We start from the raw sequence: 21,452 nt of genomic DNA on the forward strand, positions 1-21,452 counted from the left end.
TGGCCCGCATGTGCAAAAAAACGGCAGCTCGGCTGGTATACGAATCGGATGGGTCGGAAAGCGGACCAGAAGATGGTGGGGACAGTACCCGGGACACCGGTGTACAGCGGGTCAACACGATCAATGGCCACTGCTTCTCCAACAGGACGCCTCCTATAATGATGAGGGTCCTACTCAACGGGATATCCGTCAACATGGAGCTGGATACGGGAATGAGTCAATCTCTCATGGGCGCTCAACAATTTGAACAACTGTGGCCGCATAAAAAAGACAGATCAAAACTCACAAGGGTCGACACCAAACTAAGGACCTATACCAAAGAAATCGTACCAGTCCTCGGCAGCGCCATGCTCTCTGTCACACACAAAGGGACAGTGAACCGACTTCCCCTGTGGATTGTCCCCGGAGACCCCCCCAGCACTGCTGGGGAGAAGCTGGCTGGCAAAACTAATCTGGAAATGGGATGATGTCCATGCCATGTCATTGGAGGAACGAACCTCCTGCTCAACAGTTATAAAGCGATTTGAACATCGCTTTCAGCCAGGTGTGGGCACTTTCAAAGGGGCCAAAGTCAAAATCTACATCACACAGGATGCTAGACCGGTCCATCACAAGGCTAGAGCTGTACCCTATGTGATGAGGGAAAAGATTGAACAGGAACTAGACAGGCTTCTGCGGGAAGGCATTATATCACCTGTGGAATTTAGCGACTGGGCAAGTCCCATCGTCCCAGTCATGAAGCCTGATGGATCCGTACGAATCTGTGGGGACTACAAATCTACCATAAACAGAGTCTCCCAACAGGACCAGTACCCGCTGCCCAGAGTGGAGGAGTTATTTGCCACATTGGCTGGAGGTAAAGTTTTCTCAAAATTAGACCTCACATCTGCGTATATGATGCAAGAATTGACCAAGGAATCCACGCTACTCACCACCATCAACACACATCGAGGCCTTTTCATGTACAATCAATGCCCATTCGGCATCAGGTCAGCAGCTGCTATATTCCAGCGCAACATGGAGAGTCTGCTCAAGTCCATCCCGGGGATGGTTGTATTTCAAAACGACATACTTATCACGGGCAGGGACACCGACTCCCATCTCCGTAATTTGGAGGAAGTACTAAAGCGGTTGGATCGGGTAGGCCTACGAGTCAAGAAATCCAAGTGCCTATTTCTCGCACCCGAGGTTGAATTTTTGGGCGGAAGTATTGCCGCTGATGGAATCTGCCTAACAGAGTCCAAACCAGAAGCAATTCGCCTGGCACCCAGGCCCCGGAATGTCTCAGAAATGCGCGTCTTTCTTGGGCTCCTCAATTACTTTGGGAACTTTATGCAGAACTTAAGCACGCTGCTGGAGCCTCTCCACGTGCTACTCAGGAAGGGGTGCAATTGGTTTTGGGAGGACGCCCAGGAACGCGCCTTCAATAAGGCACGCAACCTTCTGTGTTCCAACAGTGTTTTGACTTTCTTTGACCCAGGTAAAAAGCCAGTTCTCACATGCGACGCGTCAGCGTATGGGGTCGGGTTCGTTTTGCAACATGTCAATAGTGCGGGCAAATTACAACCCATAGCTTATGCCTTCAGGTCACTTTCGCGGGCGCAGCGCGGGTACAGAATGGTAGAGAAGGAGGCGCTCGCGTGCGTGTACGGTGTCAAAAAGATGCACCAATACCTTTTCGGGGCCAAGTTTGCGTTAGAAACCTACCGCAAGCCCTTCACGTCCCTCCTATCCGAGAGCAAGGCAATAAACGGCAACGCCTCGGCGCGAATTCAACGGTGGGCACTCATGCTGGGATCCGACGACTATACCATAAGGCACAGACCAGGCGCAGACAACTGTGCCGATGCGCTCAGCAGGCTACCCCTGGCGACCACGGAAGGGTTTGACAAACAGGACTGTGAGATAGTCATGGCAATCAATACCTCTGACTCCACAGGTTCGCCCATGACTACTCGCCAAATCAGAGCCTGGATGGCCAGCGACCCCACGTTATCCTTAGTAAAAAGATGTGTCCTAACCAGTGACTGGGCAGAGGCTCGCGATGCCTGCCCCAAGGAATTAAAACCCTTTCACAGGCGCATGCATGAGCTATCACTACAAGCAGACTGCCTGATGTGGGGCAGCCGAGTAGTCATGCCTCTGCGAGGCAGAGAGGCAGTTGTCCAGGAGCTCCACCGCAAGCACCCGGGGATTGTTCTCATGAAGGCCATAGCCAGACCCCACGTCTGGTGGCCTGGTATTGACGTGGACTTGGAGCTCTGCGTCCGAAGGTGCACCATTTGTGCCCAACTCAGCAATACTCCCAGGGAGGCTCCACTGACCTCGGCCCTGGGCAAAATGTTCCTCGTAGTTGTAGATGCATTTTCAAAGTGGATCGAATGCACCATTTTAAACACGAGCACAACCTCCACCACTGTGGAGAGCCTCGCAACCATGTTTGCAACGCACGGAATCCCTGACATATTGGTCAGTGACAATGGTCCGTGCTTCACCAGCGCAGAATTCCAAAACTTTATAATTGACCACGGCATAAATCACGTCAAGACAGCACTGTTCAAGCCGGCCTCCAACGGCCAGGCGGAGAGAGCAGTGCAAATCATTAAACAAGGCATGCTTAAAATCCAAGGTCCCACGCTGCAGGGTCGCATGTCGCGACTGCTGCTGGCATACAGATCTCATCCGCACTCATTGACTGGGATTCCCCCCGCGCAACTGTTGATGAAAAGGACTTTAAAAACAAGGCTCTCATTAATCCTCCCAGACATGCACAAAATCGTTGAGGCAAAGCGCTGTAAGATGACTGAGTACCATGACAGAAATTCGACGGGGAGATAGAATGAGATAGGGGACAAAGTGTTTGTACTAAACTATGGCAGGGCTCCCAAATGGCTTGCAGGGACAGTAACGGGCAAGGAAGGAAACAGGCTACTGGTAGTACAAATGGACACTGGCAAAACCTGCCGGAGGCATGTAGACCAAGTCAAAAGCAGATTTACCAACAACACTGCGGAACCAGGGACAGACTACAATGTGGAACTCGCACCACACCTGGTGGACAGACAGAGGGAACAACCTGAGGAAAGGGCAATCCCAACAGACAGCCCAGGTGAGTCAACAACAATCACACCAATCGAAACAGACAGCCCAGGCGAGATACCAGCAACCACACCCAAAGAAAAACAGACACCAAGGCAAACAACTGAACCACAACTCAGAAGCTCCACACGAGAGCGTAGACCACCTGAGAGACTGAACCTATAAAGACAATAAGAACTTGGGGGAGGGTAATGTCATGTATCTTACATTATTATATATAACTGTATCCTAACATGCTATACATGACTGTAATAAGATATGATCTGTAACCACCAGCATACCTTACCACCAGGGGTGCACTTGCAAGAGACAGGTATAGAAGGACAGGGCTCAGGCAAGTGCAGCATTCCAGAGCTGTGAAATAAAGGTGCAGGTCCAGAGTGACCTTGACTTCACTACATGCCTCATGTGAATCTGTACTGAGGGGACAGGACTTTACACTAAGCTCCAGTGAATATAGGCCCAGTCGATCTCGAAATGCGCCCCGCGATGACTGCCAGGGAAAACACAGCGGTGGCGCCCTGCCGACGGCGGGGAGTTGGATAAACTGCAAAAAAGCTAAGTTCCAGTTTTTATTCTTTTTTATTGCAGCAATTTGTTTTGTAAGGGTGCTGGCAATGTTTTTTGAATGGTTTTGTGAATTTGGGGGGGGCGGGGTGGTGGGGGGCGGTGTTCTCCTCCCAAGGCCTCTCCCGGCCCCGCACTTTAGTTGGCGAGGTTCCCGTTTTTGCATGGTGAAAGTTGTTCAATGTCTCCCTTTGTGCTGCGCCCCGGCACAGGGCCCAGATGAAAAAACTTGCTCCACACAGCGCAAACGTTAATCGGGCGGTAAATTTCCCGCCTCAAAAATGGCAAAGCCGAAAATCCAGCCCGTTACATTTGAAGGATCATCAAATGAGCCCATATGGGTTGAACTTAAGAACAAAAAAGAACAATCAGATTGCTGGAAGTGTACTATAGATCCCCAAACAGTCAGCGGGAGATAGAAGAGCAAATATGTCAGCAAATTTCTGAGAAGTGCAAAGACAATAGAGCAGCAATAGTAGGGGATTTCATCTACCCTAATATTAACTGGGATAGAATTAAGTGTGAAAGATATGGAGTGAAAGGTATAGAGTGAGCAGAATTCTTAAAACGCATTCAGGACAACTTTTTTAGCCAGTACATAGCAAGCCCAACAAAAGAGTGTGCGATTCTGGACTTCATTTTAGGTGATGAGGCTGGGCAGGTGGAAGGGGTATCAGTGGGAGAGCATTTTGGTGCTAGTGATCATAATTCAGTTAGATTTAGGGTAGTTATGGAAAATGACAGAGATAGACCAGGAATAAAAGTCCTCAATTGGGGAAGCGCCAATTTTGCTGAGCTGAGATGTGATTTAGCCAAAGTTAACTGGAAAGTTACTTGAAGGTAAATCAGTGTTAGAGCAGTGGGAGGCACTCAAGGAGGAAATAATGAGGGTTCAGAGCAAATATGTTCCCTTGAAGAAAAAGGGTGGGACTAACAAATCTGAAGCCCCCTGGATGTCAAGGGGCATACAGGGTAGGATAAAGAAAAGAAGGGAAGCTTATGACGGATACCAAGGGCATAGGGTGTAGGGGTGTCTAGGAGGGGTAGCACCTCTGACAGTGGACTTGTCATGCTCTTCGGAGTAGTTCCTCTGCCTTGGTCCCTACCTCATCATCCAACTCTCATCTGTGGCTCCAAGTAGCTATAGCCACACCCCGGTAAAATGCTTCGACAGGCAGGCTAAACCAGATGAGGCTAGCCGATGGGTATTATCCCTCGGTGATTTTTGGGACTTGCTCACCCCTGCATGTGAAGCCTGTTGCGGTGGACTGGGCAGAGGAAATCAAGTTTGATCCAACGGCAATGAAGGTGGAACAGCAATGCACTGTGGGGTGTATAGGGCATGGCAGAGCACGAAAGACGTCATGGCCATCCACTGCAGCCAATGAAGTCTTCAGTTGTACCAAATTTTGGGCCACTGAAACCCGGCTTCTGCGGAGGAGAGTGGGACCACCCCTATGCCTTCCCACTTTAAAAGCATCAATGCACAGGTTTGTGCTAACCATCATCCAACATACCAAGTCCTGCGGCGATGGGGGAGGGACAAAGCGACAGGTGGAGGAGATCACTGGGAGTCGTAGCCTCAAACCTGCACGTAGGCGGCCTGTGGGCAAGTGGTCGCTCGTCTCTGTATCCAGGGCAGCAGAGGAACCCGGCAGCATCCCAAGCGACTGAGCAGCCCTCTTTAGGACAGCACTGGTCACCCTTTATAAGAGAGGGGCCTAGAAAAGGTGCCCAAACATTGCCTGCCTTTCCATTAACTGGCCAGTATACCGTGGCTGGCAGTTCAACCCATTCTGCAGTCGAAAATATAGCAACAGTTGAAAACTTCATAACACAAGAAAACTTCTTCTCGGACAATGGAACGTTCGCACACTCTTAGACAGAGCTGACACTACAAGACCGGAAAGAAGGACTGCCCTTATTGCAAGAGAGCTGCAGCATTATAACATCGATATAGCGGCTCTGAGTGAGACAAGACTTGCAGAGGAGGGCTGCGTGAGTGAACTAGGTAGCGGCTATACCTTCTATTGGAAAGGCAAAGCAGAGAATGAGAATAGGATCCATGGAGTTGGCAGAGCAGTGAAGACTTCTCTTATGCAACAGTTTCCGAATCTGCCTGAAGTGATTAACGAAAGACTTATGAAACTGTGTCTCCCCCTGAATGCCAAGCGTCACATCACCATTATAAGTGCTTAAGCACCCACCCTACTAAGCCCTGATGAGATAAAAGAGAGGTTCTATGAAGATCTAGACACCTGCTGGGGACAAGTTGATCATCCTGGGTGATTTCAACGCACGAGTTGGAAACGACAGCAAGCACTGTAAGGGAGTCATTGGACAAAACGTCACAGGAAAATTAAACAGGAATGGCCTTCTCCTCTTGAGTTTGTGCGTGGAGAATGACTTAACTATCACAAATACTCTATTCAGGCAGGCCAACAAGTACAAAACAACTTGGATGCACCCCAGGTCTAAGCAATGGCACATGATAGACCATATCATTGTAAGAAGGCGAGACATCAAGGATGTAAAAATCACAAGAGCCATGCGGGGAGCAGAATGCTGGACAGATCACCGTCTAGTCAGATCCACTCTCCAGCTGTACATTGCTCCACTTCAGCGCAAGCATCGAAAACCAAGCAGAAGTGCCTTTAATACAGCTAGGCTGAAACATCAGTGCTACCTTAAGTAGTTCCAGGATGACCTCGATAACAGGCTGATGTCTCATGGATCGCTCATCGGCAACACCACACAGAAGTGGACAAAGCTCAAACAAATGGTGACAGACTCAGCAAAGACAACTCTTGGACTTAAAAAGAAGGTACACCAAGACTGGTTCAACGAAAACAACGTTGAGATCTACAAAACGCTGGATGAAAAGAAAAAAGCACACCTAGAATGGCAAAATGACCCTTACTCAATTTCCAAGAGGGACCGCTACAGACACATGCAGAGCAAAGCACAAAGAGACATTCGCCAGATGCAAGATAAATGATGGCAGACGAAAACAGAGGAAGTGGAACATTATGCTGAAACTCTCAATACCAAGATGTTCTTCAGCGCCATCAAGTCAGTCTATGGACCATCAAAACCCAGCACCATTCCACTCCTTTCAGCAAATGGCAGCACTTTGATCAAAGACAGGATTGGGATAAATGAGAGGTGGAGAGAACACTTCAATAATCTTCTTAATCGACCTTCAACAGTGAACGAAGAAGCACTTGACTCCATACCCCAGCAACCTATCAAAGAAGATCTTGATCTTCCTCCCAGCATGGACGAAGTAAAGAAAGCCATCAACCAGATGAGTACTGGAAAGGCTCCAGGAAAGGATGGAATCCCTGCCGAAATCTACAAGGCAGTAGGCCCAGCAACTCTCGAGGCCATTCATGACATAATAACCAGCATCTGGGAAGATGAAGACATGCCACAGGACTTCCGTGACGCTATGATAGTTTCCCTCCACAAAAACAAGGGCAACAAAGCAGACTGTGGCAACTACAGGGGAATATCACTTCTGTCCATTGCTGGGAAGATTATCGCCCGCATAGTATTGAACCGACTCATAGCTAGTGTCTCAGAAGTAAATCTTCCAGAAACACAATGTGGCTTTCGACCTGGTCGGAGCACAGCGGACATGATCTTTTCACTCAGAGATGTGCAGGAGAAGTGCATTGAGCAGAACATGGACCTGTACGCTGTATTTATTGACCTCACCAAGGCCTTTAATACTGTCAACAGAGCAGCGCTGTGGTCAATCTTGACGAAACTTGGGTGCCCAAGGAAGTTTGTCCACATCATTGAGCTGTTTCATGACAACATGACAGGTGAAGTCCTCTCAGACGGCACAACCATGGCCCCATTTGCCATCTCAAATGGAGTGAAACAAGGTTGTATACTCGCTCCAGTTCTGTTCAACCTATTCTTTACCTGCGTTTTGAACTATGCCATAAAAGACTTGGAGTTTGGGGTCTACCTGAAATATCAATTAGATGGTTCACTGTTCGACCTCCGCCGCCTTGCTGCAAAGACCAAAGTGTGGAAATGACTCATCCTAGAGGCACTCTTTGCTGATGACTGCGCCCTTATGGCACACAAGGAGAGTGATCTACAATTCATACTCAGCAAATTTGCTGAGGCAACTGAAGTGTTTGGCCTAACCATCAGCCTTTGTAAAACCGAGGTTCTCTATCAGCCTGCCCCTGGCACAACAGCACCTGCTCCCACAGTCTTCATCGGCAGTATACAACTAAAGTCAGTGGACAACTTCAAGTACCTTGGCAGCACCATATCAAGTGATGGGTCCTTGGACGAGGAGATTGATGCAAGGATCTGTAAAGCCAGCCAGGCGCTTGGTCGCTTGCGCACTAAGGTGTTGAGTCACCACCACATCCGACTGTCAACTAAACTGTCGGTGTACAAAGCAGTCGTTCTCTCATCTCTCCTTTATGGATGTGAGACCTGGACACCCTACAGGTGTCACATCAAAAAGTTGGAAGCTTTCCATATGCACAGTCTCAGATCTATACTCCACATACGCTGGCAACACCGGGTGTCAAACTTTGAGGTTCTGGAGAGAGCACAATCAACTGGCATCGAGGTGATGATCATGCGAGCCCAGTTCCGGTGGGCCGGTCATGTCATCCGCATGGATGAGTCAAGGATACCTCGTCAGCTTCTTCACGGCGAGCTCTGTGAAGGTCAAAGACACCAGGGGCGCCCCCGCAAACGCTACAAAGATTGCTTCAAGGCTAACCTCCAGTACTGTGGCATCCGACCAAAGGACCTCGAGAATACAGCAGCTAATAAAATCCAGTGGTGAACCCTCACGAGGACTCCCTACCAGACCTTCGAAGAAAGCCGATGTCAACGCTTGAGGGACACTAGAGATAGACGACATCAGGTGGCAGTACTGTCAGCATCAGGCACATCGAACTTCCCTTGTCCGGTGTGCAAGAGACTACGTGCATCCAGAATTGGCCTATACAGCCACTTGAAGACACATGCCATTGATGATTAGCACATCAACGTCTTTGTTGGATACGACAGACTACCAAGAGAATACTGCAGAAATCCTGGAGGAGTATAGAAAGTGCAGGGGTGAAATTAAAAAGGAAATTAGGAAAGCAAAGAGTGGGCATGAAAAAATATTGGCAAATAAAATTAAGGAAAACCCAAAGTTTTATAGATACATTAAGAGCATGAGGATAATGAAAGAAAGAGTAGGGCCTGTTATACATTATAAAGTTAACCTGTGTGTGGAGGCGAAAGACCTGGGTATGGTTCAAAATGAATGCTTTACATCTGTTTTCACAAAAGAGAGGAACGATGCAGACATTGCAATCGGGGAGGAGGTGTGTGAAATATTAGATGAAATAAATATAGTGAGAGATATGAAGTATTAAAGGGTTTAGCATCTTTGAAAGTGGATAAATCCCCAGGCCCAGATGAGATGTATCCCAGGCAAAGAAAAGCAAGAGAGGAAGCCGCAGAGGCTCTGACCATCATTTTCCAATCCTCTCTGGCTATAGGTGTGGTGTCAAAGCTAATGTTGTACCTTTGTTTAAAAAGGGCGAAAGGGATAGACTGAGTAATGACAGGCCAGTCAGTCTAACCTCGGTGTTGGAAAAATTATTGGAAAACATTTTCAGGGACATGATAAATCGGGAAAGAGATAGTCCAAGTAATTACAGGCCACTCAGCCTAACCTGGGCAAATTATTGGAAAAAATTCTGAGGGACAGTATTAATCATCATTTTGAAAGGCACAGATTAATCAAGGACTTGTTACGGGAAGGTCGTATCTGACGAATTTGATTGAATTTTTTGAGGAAGTAACAAGTATGGTCAGTGAGGGTAGTGCATTTGACGTGGTGTATATGGATTTTAGCAAGGCTTTCTGTTGTGTATTGCTCTGGTACAGTAAATGTATGATAAGTACAATGGTGCACCACAGAGGGCGCTGTGATGGGAGACCTGAAAGTACCTGCACGAGGCAGTATAAAAGGCTGCCCACCACACCTGTGGAGCACACTGGAGCTGTTCAATAAAGGACTAAGGTCATAGCAGTTAGATTTACACCAGACCATGTGGAGTCAGTGATTTGTGTGCTACATACACGACATTGGCGACGAGGAAGCGGACGAACTCTACGCAACCATGGCTACTCTGGGCTTGCTAAAGGATTTTACCATGGGCAATGATTGGGAGGCCTTTACGGAAAGGCTCGAGTACTACTTCACAACAAATGACCTGACGGGGAGCACGGATGCAATGAGAGGGAAGCGATATTGCTTTCGTGTTGTGGCGATGAGGTTTACTGTCTCGTCAGGGATTTGCTGGCACCTGGGAGCGCCAGGGACAAGTCATATGAGGAGCTGGTCGCACTCATTCGTGACCAGTTGAAACCGAAGGAGAGCATCCTCACGGCCAGATACAAATTTTACCATCACTGCAGACCTGTGGGCCAGGATGTCACCAAATATGCTGCGGACCTCAGGAGACTCACGGCGCCATGTGATTTTGGCGCACACCTTGACGAGGCATTGCGGGACATTTTCGTCATGGGGATTGGCCATAAGGGACTCCTTCGCAAGCTGCTAGCCACGGAACCCACAGTCACCCTGACAAAGGCCATCACCATCAGCCGGGCATATATGACCTCGACTTGCAGCACCAAGCAAATGATCCACAGTCTCGAACCCGGCAGGCACTGTCCACAGGATAGCGCCCACCACGGACAAAACTGCAGAACATGGCTCTGCCCGGGGCAGAGAGCACGGACCTCGGGGTCCTGGAACTCAGAGTCCGCTGAGGGGGGCCAATCAAGCAGCACCATGCTGGCGCTGTGGAGGAAGCCACGGGGCTCACCGGTGCAGGTTTGCGGAGTATACGTGCAATACCTGCCACCTGAAAGGCCACCTGCAGCGTATGTGTAAAAGAAATCGGACTCATCATGTGGCTGAGGAGATGGGGGATGATCCAATGTTCAGCGAGGAGCAGGCAGAAGAAGATGCACTGTATACGTGCACCGACGATTCGCCCCCAGTGATAATGGAAGTAAAAATTGACAGAGTCCCAGTGAGTATGGCAGTGGATACGGGATCGGGTCCGTCGTTGATGAGTCAGAGAACTTTTGAGAAACTGTGGGGTAACCCGGCTGGTCCCGATCACGGCGAAGCTGCGTACCTACACCAAGGAACTGATACCTGTTCTCGGCAGAGCAGATGTGCAGGTATCTCACGGGGGCGAGACGCACGGTTTACCCTTGTGGGTCATTGCAGGCGATGGGCCAACGCTCCTCGGCAGAAGATGGATGGGAAAGGTCCGTGGGAGCTGGGAAGACTTCACTCCTCCACAGACTGCTGCTCCCCGGGTCCCCAAAGAGCAGCGCCAACCGAGTTGGAGCTGCAGCCTAAATCCACACACAGGCGACAGCAGCCCAGAACTCCTGACCCCAAGCAATCCTGCAGCCTCAGCCTCCACAGATGAACAGACCCTGGAAGAACAGGTTTGCAGGTCAGCCTCCACAGATGAGCAGACCCTGGAAGAACAAAGTTACAGGTGCGGGCCTATTGCTGGGGTGCGGGCCGGCGGGGCGCTGTGGACGAGAAGCGGGAGGCCCATCGATGGCCGGCGGATCCGGGGGGCCCACGCAGCGGAACAGTCGACGGCGGCAGCGGCCGCAGGAGGGGCGGCCACGGCGGCCGCAGGAGAGCTGGCCACGGCAGGAGCGGAGGCTGCGGCGGCGGCGGGCGCGACTCGGAGGGACGTGAAGCAGAGCGGCGGATGCGGCAGCAAGCACGGAGCGACTCACTGTGACTGATCGAGTCCAGGGAGCCACTGCTGCAAGAGGGATTGATCTGGGCCGTTTTGCTTTTACACTATTTACAGGTCCAATCAACTCCTTCCAGTATGCTATAGCTTGATCTCTGGCAATAACCATGGCAATAGTTGGTCCAGAACTCATGAATGCTGTTAAACTGAAGAATGGTGAACCCGGATCGGAGAATGGTCTCTTCGACTTTCTCCGCGTTGTCGATGGTGTCGGGTTTGATCAGGGCCAGCGTCCTCTCCACAAACACCTCTGCTGCACACTATGCTTTCTCCATAACTCACTCACCTCCGCTGGAAATACCGCACCTTTCCTAAAAACACTGCAAAATTCCCTTTCCTTCCTTCTTTGTTTTTTCTCCTTTCTAGGCCAGCAGAACACCTAAGATGGCGGCGCCCAACGGAAGCCTCATGGGAGCCACAAGATGGCGTCTTAAAAGGGAAATGCTCCCGGGAGTCTTAAAAGGGCCTCACGCCACTGCGGTTCCCACATAAAGACTTTTGGACTTTTGTCGGGCTAGAGCGAGTCTAAGTGTGCCATGTGAATGTAGGATGATGGATTTATGACAAGAAATAATACTTTAATGCTGGGTGGTCACTGTGTTTAAAACAATGGACATGAATTGCGAATTACGACAAGAGTTAATATTTCAATGCTGAATGGTCAGTGTTTAAATTCAGGGACGTAGATCCGTGACCAACTTTACCAATGGGCTAATGCATTTTTCGATTTAGGGGATTCAAGCAATGGCTTTTTGAACTGGGAGTGGTGGGGGGGGGGGGGCAGTGATGTTGTGTATTGCTCTGGTACATTAAATGTATGATAAGTACAATGGTGCACCACAGAGGGCGGTGTGGTGGGAGACCTGAAAGTATCTGCACGAGGCAGTATAAAAGGCTGCCCACCACACCTGTGGAGCACTCTGGAGCTGTTCAATAAAGGACTAAGGTCACAGCAGTTAGATCAACACCAGACCGTGTGGAGTCAATGATTTGTGTGCTACATATACGACACTTTCAATAAGAAATTAAAAGCCCATGGGATCCAAGGCAAAGTGGAAAATTGGATCAAAAATTGACTCAGAGGCAGCAAGCAAAGAGTAATGGTCGATGGGTGTTGTGACTGGAAGGCTGTTTCCAGTGGGGTTCTGCAGGGCTCAGTATTAGGTCCCTTTCTTTTTGCGGTATATAGCAATGATTTAGACTTGAATGTAGGGGGTATGATTAAGAAGTTTGCAGATGATACAAAAATTGGTCGTGTGGTTGATAAAGAAGAAGAAAACTGTAGACTGCAGGAAGATATTAATCAACTGGTCAGGTAGGCAGAACAATGACAAATGGAATTCAATCCAGAGAAGTATGAGGTAATGCATTTGTTGAGGGCTAACAAGGCAAGAGAATACACAATAAATGGTCGGACGCTGAGAAGTGTAGCGGAACAAAGGATCTTGGATTCCATGCTCACTGATCCCTGAGGGTATCATGTGTTTAAGGTGGTTAAGACGGCATACGGAATGCTTGCCTTTATTAGCCGAGGCATAGAATACAAGAACAGGGAGGTTATGCATGAACTGTATAAAACATTGGTTAGACTGGAGCTGGAGTATTGCATGCAGTTCTGGTCACCACATTGCAGGAAAGATGTGATTGCTCTAGAGAGGGTACAGAGGAGATTTACGAGGATGTTGCCTGGACTGGAGAATTTTAACTGTGCGGAAAGATTGGACAGGCTGGGGTTGTTTTCTTTGGAACGGAGGAGGCTGAGGGAAAAACTAATTGAGGTGTATAAAATTATGAGGGGCCTAGATAGTGTGTATAGGAAGGACCTATATCCCTAAACAGAGGGGACAACAATCAGGGGGCATAGATTTAAAGTGATTGGTAGAACGTTTAGAGGGGATTTGAGGAGATATTTTTTCAGCCAGAGCATGGTCGGGATCTGAAACTCACTGCCTGAAAGGGTGGTAGAGTCAGAAACCCTCACCACATTTAAAAGGTACTTGGACATGCCCCTGAAGTGCCGTAACCTACAAGGCTACGGACCAAGAGCTGGAAAATGGGTTTAGGCTGGATAGTTCTTTGTCGGCCGGCATAGACACAGTGGGCCGAATGGCCTCCTTCTGTGCTGTAGATTTCTATGCTTTTATGGGGTGGAAATTTGGTCGTGCCTCTGTTGCAGCATTAATCCAGGCGAACGGTAAATTTTGCGCTGGCAAATTGATTGCGTCTGCCGCTGCAAAATTCATCAGCTGGGCCCAGTGTTTCGAGCGGACCGCTAAGTGAGGCATTGCACTTTTATGGCGCTTGACCGGCTAAGCAAGTGAAAATCCTGAGCTAAACAGCCAGCCTCGGAGCACTCTAAGAGAGGCTTCGGGGGGGGGGGGGGAACATGAAAAAACTCACCAAAAACATTCCCAAACATAACACTCACTACCACAATATAAATTGCAAAAGAAAAACAATCACACTTACCTGAGGTCAATATTACTGACCTCACTGCGGTTGCTACAGTTTGGAATGCCAGCTTCCACAGGCGCTCCCAGCAGGGCGCTCTATGGAGCACTATGTATCGGGCAGCAGCCAAAATTCGAGCTGGTGTCGTAACCAGGAGTGTTGCTCCCCAGCTCGCCTCTTCCAGGCGGTAATGCTTCGCACCCCGTCGAAACCGGCACAGAAAGTCCTGGTGGGGCACTGGAAGATGGCTGCCCGCAAGTGCTTACCGTACTATTGCCACCCCTCCGAGGTGTTATGAAGGGCGGCAAACGACCAAAATTCCGGCCCTGAGATTCTTTGCTGCAAAGTGTTTTGGGATGTTGTGCAAGGAACGGAGGAGGCTGAGGGAAAAACTAATTGAGGTATATAAAATTATGAGGGGCCTAGATAGAGTGTATAGGAAGGATCTATATCCCTAAACAGAGGGGACAACAATCAGGGGGCATAGATTTAAAGTAATTGGTAGAACGTTTAGAGGGGCATAGATTTAAAGGTGCAAGGTGCCATATAAATTTTCTTTTTTCTTTCTTGTGACAGATCTCAACACAAAAAGTCACTGCATTACATAAGTACATAAGAATTAGTAGCAGGAGTAAGCCATACGGCCACTTGATCCTGCTCCGCCATTCAGTAAGATCATGGCTGATCTTTAACCTCAACTCCCCTTTCCCAACTGATCCCCATATCTTTTGATTGCCCTAGAGTCCAAAAATGTGTGCTCAACGACTCAGTATTCACAGTTCTATGGGGTAGAGAATTCCAACCACTAAAGGGGAGGGTCACTGGAGTCCGCACACCAGCCCCCAATTATGCAGTATGGCAAAATGCTGTAGGATGAAATGCAAAGTCTTTTGATGGCCCGCAACACTCCATCAACTAAGCAGCCTTTCTTTAGCTGCAGATCCATCCTTCGCTCTCTGCCACTCATAACTGACCTTTGGAGCGGAAATTCCTTGGCAGCTGGACGCATCCCTCTAAGTAGCACCCCACCAGCCGGCTGGTTCACATCCCCGCTCCCTGGCGCTGTCGGCGCAAGGCGGTAAGGCGGGGGGCGTGCGCGCTACTGAAGTTTGCAGATCGGGCGCCCAGCGAGCCGGACCTCGTAATCTGCAGAACGAAAAGTGCCGAGGCACTAACTGTTATCGGGCTGGCGAATGTGCCGTGCGATGCTGGATTCGCGCCGCCACAGTGCTACTGCCTGAGCGTCCTGTTAGCACCCCCGCCAGGCGCTAACTGAGGTGCTAACTCCCCAAATTTCTCCCCCTATATGCCCTAGTTTTAGGCCTGAAAGTGTCAGCCACGCGGGCGGAGCGGAATGGCTGCCGACTCTCCGTGGAGCGCCCACCATTTTTTAAATTGCCCCGCAGGAGCAGCACCACCGCTGGCCGGTGATCCAGACAGTTTTTTGTGTCGGTGCACTCCTTGTTGGTATGCGGCGCGGCCGCCCTTAAAAGGGGAGGATGTGCTGCCGGCGACGCCATTTTATTTTTTATTGTGCACCGACTGTCAGTTCGGTCTGACAATTATGCCTCTGTATTCGGCCGGGCCGACAACAGGCAGCTTGGCAACCCCTCTTGAGTGCCCGGCCGCTGGCCCAGTGGAGCTAACTTGAAAATATGCGGCGCTCGCAGAGGCTCTCCCCTTTAACTGACGTCATTAGCACGGTGCTGATGAGTGATCGAGGCGGCTGACCCACTGGAAGGGAACTTCCTCCCCTCAGCCACTACTACATTCGCCCCCAGCAAAAAAAAACTTCCAAGTGCCGAATATCGACGGCAGTTCCACCGCAACCCATGTGGTGGAGAAAAACTTCAAGAAACGGAAAGTGGGCCCTGTTTCGGGCGGAGCTGAATTTCTACCCCTTAGACTCTCCAACCAGGAGAAACAACCTCTCAGTATCTACCCTGTCAATCCCCCTCAGGATCTTACATGTTTCAAGAAGATCACCTCTTCTTCTAAACTCCAGAGAGTGTAGGCCCATTCTACACAATCTCTCCTCATAGAATCATAAAATAGGTTGCCCAATGATTCTAAACTCAGGGATCAATCTAGTGAACCTTTGTTGCACTGCTTCTAAAGCAAGTATGTCCTTTCTGACAATTTTCAATAAAGGTGCTCACATGCTGCACTCGCAAGTGGTATTTCTTAGGCCAAACTGTTATTTCCAAAACCTTTATGTCACATTAATAAATTGGTGTAAGTGTACAGTGCATTAACATTTGAATGAGAGGATACTAGGTCGAGAAAAATGGGAAAAATACACTTTTACAAGATGTTCATGATCCAATCTTGTTTTTGGAAAAGAAAGATAAACTTGCATTTTTATTGCACTATTCACAAACTCAGGATGTCCCAAAGCACTTTTCAGTCAATTAAGTATTTTTAGAAGTGTAATCACTGTTGTAATATAGGTGATGGTGCTGCCAAATTGCAAACAGCAAAGTCTTGCAAACAGCAATATGATAATGGGCAGATGTTGGCCCAGAAATTCCAGTCCCAAGTCTGTATGAAGTGACTCCTGACCCGGGAAGGCATCACAAAGCCGGTTTTCAGCGCACAATGCGCATGTGCTTAAAACCGGCTTTTCCGATCTGTCAAGCACAGATCCTCCAAATTTAGGGAGTGAGGACATTTGCATGGGCAAGATTGCGGTATTTACCCATATCTTGCCCGACAAATGTCCTCAAAACTCTTGCGCCTGATAAAAGCAGGCACATAGCCTACTTTTACAGGCGTAAGAGTTTTAAAACTTACAAAAGCATAATAAAATAAAATTTAAAAATCATATTTTATTGTTATTGCCCACTACGGTAAGTTTATTTTAAACCATAATCTTGTTAAAAACTCGGAATTTTTTTTTCTAAGACATTTATTAACTTTAATTTCAATTAATTTTAATTATGTGAGATGTGTTTTTTATTTTTTATTATGGTGTTTTTTCTCATCAATAGCAATGAGAACTCATAGATACGGAGTTCTCATTGCTGTTAATGAGAAAGCTGTGGAATACTGTTACTGATTGGCTGGGAGCCTCGAGGACGGGAGCACGCTTCGCAGCGTGGGAAGAGAAGGCATCCCCACTGGAATCGCAGGCTCCTCCGGAACCACCAGGTAAAATCGTAAAAATTTACTCTCAGCAGTCTCTCAGTATATGAGTCCAAAAATTAGTTATAGATTTAGAAGTCACAGAATATATATTTTTTTTTGAAGTACAAATCATAAGGTGGATTATTTGTTAAAACACTGGCATTGTTTACTGATATTTCAACGTGCTCCATTCACTAATCTCATAGTCGGAGGCATTCGTTCAAAAGAAGCCACTGACCGGAATTTCAGGGCCATGATGTTTCAGTGATGTTGGTAGAGGGATAAATATTGACCAGAGCAAGGAGAACTTCCATGCTCTCTTTGAAATAATGCCATACGATCTTCTACATCCACCTGAGAGGACAGACGGGCCCTCGGTTTAATGTCTCATCCGAAAGACAGCACCTCTAACAGTGCAGCACACCCTCAGTACTGCATTGGAGCGGCAGACTAGATTATGTGCTCACGTGCTGCAGAGGAACTTGAGCCTTTGACCTTCTGGCTCAGAGACAAAAGTACTACTACGATACACTGACCAAAACCAAACGTAAGTGCCAGCTGTGTTTTTTTTAATTCTTTGTGTGTATTCATGTGATTACGATTATTCTGCAAAATACCTCATTTTAAAATCTTTTATAAAATATATATTTATCATGTGCACTCATTCAACAAAAATATACATAAGGAAAGTAAGATTCTGCAGTTTTTTGATGTGGTATTTATTAAGCGGGTTGGCCTGATGTCACAGCGTAACTATGACTGTTCAGTGGTTCAGCAATTGAACAACTTGCATATCTAATATGTGCCTGACATAAATTTTATTTCCCTTCATACAAATGTTTGAGATAAAAGTGTTTGTTAAAATCTGCACTATAATATTGCCACGGTCTATCGCTGTACATCTTTGAGATAGCAACAGATAATATACTGTTCAAGTGTTAAGGTTGTTCGTACTATGAGATTAGTGAATGGAGCATGTTGAAATATCAGTAAACAATGCCAGTGTTTTAACAAATAATCCACCTTATGATTTGTACTTCAAAAATATATATATATTCTGTGACTTCTAAATCTATAACTAATTTTTGGACTCATATACTGAGAGCCTGCTGAGAGTGTTAAATACAATTCCAATCCACTTTTTGTGTTCAATTATTTTTACCTATAGATTGGGCAAGGCGAAAGTGCTTCACATTCTCTTTCTTCATACAGAGTATCTGGACAGTCCTGTCCTCGATTGTCAGGCTTCTGGATGATAATTCTGTAGCGAGACTGTTCGGCAAAAGAAGAATTACCTGAAAAAAATCAAAGTAATGGAAAAATAGTCAGAAGTTAGACATTAAAATAAAAGAGAAAGATTATTGTACAATTTAAAAATGAATCATCTTTTAGTTATTCTTTCTCTATCCTTCCCCCGAGCCCCCCACCCCCCACACACACACACTGCGCAATATTTTCATGTAAAACCAGTAGGCAGGCAACCTTATCCCTGATGTCTACCAATTCTGCATAATAAGAAAAGTGTGCACCGACCCAGAATGACTTGTCGTTTGAGTTTGCTACTCCTGTAGGGCATCAGACATTTTCCAGTCACTACCTCCCACTGACAGGCTGGCTGAGATGACGAACTCACCATGGGGAAAATCACAAGCACAAATCCCATCCTCCCAATCTGTTGCACAGTGCCCTTGCTGCACTAAAGTGCGACACTGCAGCACTGATCACATCACTTAAATTAGTTTTTTTTAATAAAAAAATCAATACAAAGTATTACAACTCAACAAATAAATAAAAACTGAAATCAGATCTGCCCATAATTTCCAAACTTTACTGGAAATGTCTACAAATATGCATAGTAAAGGAAGCAAAGCTATTCCTAGCTTTGCTTGTTGGGGTAAGAAAATATTGATTTCAAGAGTTAAAGATCTGGCTTTACTGATTCGGCTGAACTCACTAAATTAGATTTGTTTCTTTCAAGGATATAGTTCACTGTGCACTTTTAATTGCTGTGCTGGGCATGGTTGAGTTAACAAAATCCAAGGGCAATGCCACCATGAACCCCAGAGAGACATTGGTCAACACCTTCACTGTACAAACAATCAGTTAGATTTTAATTAACAGAACTGTGCTACAGTGGTTATTGATGCAAAACAACTCTTTACTCCTTTAATTGTAAAACAATCTTGTTCACGGTAGCTCTATGAGTTTATTCATTAAATTTGAATTCATTTCTGCTGGTTCTGTAGGGAGAGCTGCATATTCGACCTCTCTCATACCCCCAAAAATTCTTGAAGCCATTACAAATTCATAAAGTGTTCTTGAATACAAATTGTGATTGAAAATAAAATCCATACATTTTCAACCAGTGACACATTTTAAGGCATTATGTGTTAAAGCTTTTATAGCCACCAAAAGCACACATTTTTTCATTTGTCAAACACTTGTTAATCACAAGCTGTTATGAATGGTATGACAGCCTTCAGCGAGAGTGTGTAATATTGTTTAAGAGCTTAACTAAGACAAGGTCAGTTTGGGAGCCCTTTGCATGATGTGACTCATCTAAAACATATAATGACCCAGAAATTGCGGTCGACGGCTTCCTGCGGGGATGCCACCGACCTGAAAAATTTCCACAAATCTACTCGGTGGTAAGAGAGATTCGGAGACTTACAGTCCTGGGCCTCTACGTGAAGGCTGCGTAGAGACCCATGTATTCCAGGCACATAAGTGCTTCGTACGCATCCCTGGGATCAACCAATCCAAGTAGGGGTATTCCCATTCATACTTATGGTGATTCGGAATCACTCTAAGTATGAATGGGAATAACCCAAAAACACACACTTAAAATAAATTTTTAAAAAACATCAAATATTTAAAATTAATCAAAATGGAATTTAATTAATTACTTCAAACAAAAATGTATTTTTTTGAAAAATAAATTGACATATTTTAAAGGGTCTAAAAAAACTTACCTTATTTAAGAGGATTTTAAATGTTCAAATTATTGAAAAAAATGTAGTTTTCTGTCCTTCAAAAGTCTAACACCATTAAAAGCAGGCCTTATGCCTGCTTTTATCAGTAGTAAGAATTTCAAGGGCATTTGCTGGGCAGAAGTTGGGCAAATAGCCCAACTCTCAGCCGTGGAGGCCCTTTATTTCTGGATGCAGTGATCACGTTCCAGGTTTAGGCGCATGCAATTCATATGCCTAAACCCGGATCTTCCGGGGCCCCTACGAGCACGTGCAAATTCAGGGCCTATGGGCTAGATTTTCCACGTTTGTTGCATGCTTAACGTCCACTTAACGTCCATTTTATTGCTGAAATGACGTGTATCGTCCATATACCACCCACTTAGCCACAAAATGGAAACTGACGGGCATTTTTCAGAAACTTATTGCCGATTGTTACTTGCCCTATGTGCGTAACGCCGGGAAAAAATAATACCGCCCGCCCACTTTTTTGGGGTGGAATCATCAGAATGGGCAAAATCAACGCCCATAATATCGGCCAGCGTTACTTTCCACATGGAATTAACGGCGAGATTCAATAATACCGCCCATCCATTTTTTTTGGTCGTAAAGAGCACATTTGGCGAAACTAATGCCCAGGAGATCGCTCACCGTCACTTTCACCACTTCGCACACATATCGGCCACAATATCGCTCGCCCAAAAAAACACCCGGAAAAAGTGGAACTGTTCTGAACTAAAGCCAGCAGTGTGGCTGACATTTTTTAAATCGCAGGTCCCTTCATTCAGAAGGCTGCTTCAACTTCAGGGGAGTTTGGATTGACTCTGGAGTTCTTCTCAGGTGAAGTGACGATCTCAACACACATATTTTCAGACTCTGGATTATTGGGGATTTACTCTAGATGTATTTTAGTGAGGAAATTATTACTTCTGATCAATCACTATTATATTTTCATTGCAATGAGGCCAGCCATTTCTCAGCCTGCATCAATTAATATGCAGATGCTGCAGAGTGCAGATGGCTCAATATGTGATGCACATCATTATGTGCCCAATTTAAGACGTGCAACAATGAGGAGGAGGGCCCTACCATACACACCCCGCAGGTACAGGGGAAAGAGGTCTTACCTCGATATGTCCAACGACACCTGCCTTCGGAGACTGCGCTTCCACAAGGTGGTGATCAATGAAATATGTGAGCTCATCAGGCCACATATGCAGCCTGCCATCAAGACATCGGTTTTGGTCGAGGTCAAGGTCACCACGGCACTGCCTTTCTATGCATCCGGTTCCTTTCGGGCCTCTGCAGTCGAGATTTGTCTCACCATGCCACACATCGCTGCACTTGGCAGGTCACGGAGGCCCTGTACGCGCGAAGGGTGGACTTTATCAGCTTCCTCATG

The 21,452-nt window shown here is 46.9% G+C and overlaps 1 protein-coding gene across 7 annotated transcripts in view; it reads right to left on the reverse strand.

The window, feature by feature from the left end:
- The window catches only part of thsd7ba (thrombospondin, type I, domain containing 7Ba), a 1,512,301-nt gene that overhangs the window by 591,673 nt on the left and 899,176 nt on the right, over positions 1 to 21,452 (reverse strand). For all 7 annotated transcript variants that reach the window (XM_070875389.1, XM_070875388.1, XM_070875385.1 and 4 more), the window contains one exon: positions 18,244 to 18,376. In XM_070875389.1, coding sequence (XP_070731490.1) covers positions 18,244 to 18,376 — 133 coding nt within the window. The remainder of the gene's footprint in view (positions 1 to 18,243; positions 18,377 to 21,452) is intronic.

Source organism: Pristiophorus japonicus, chromosome 3, assembly GCF_044704955.1.
Source record: "Pristiophorus japonicus isolate sPriJap1 chromosome 3, sPriJap1.hap1, whole genome shotgun sequence".
In the NCBI taxonomy this organism is placed as follows: Eukaryota; Metazoa; Chordata; class Chondrichthyes; family Pristiophoridae; genus Pristiophorus; species Pristiophorus japonicus.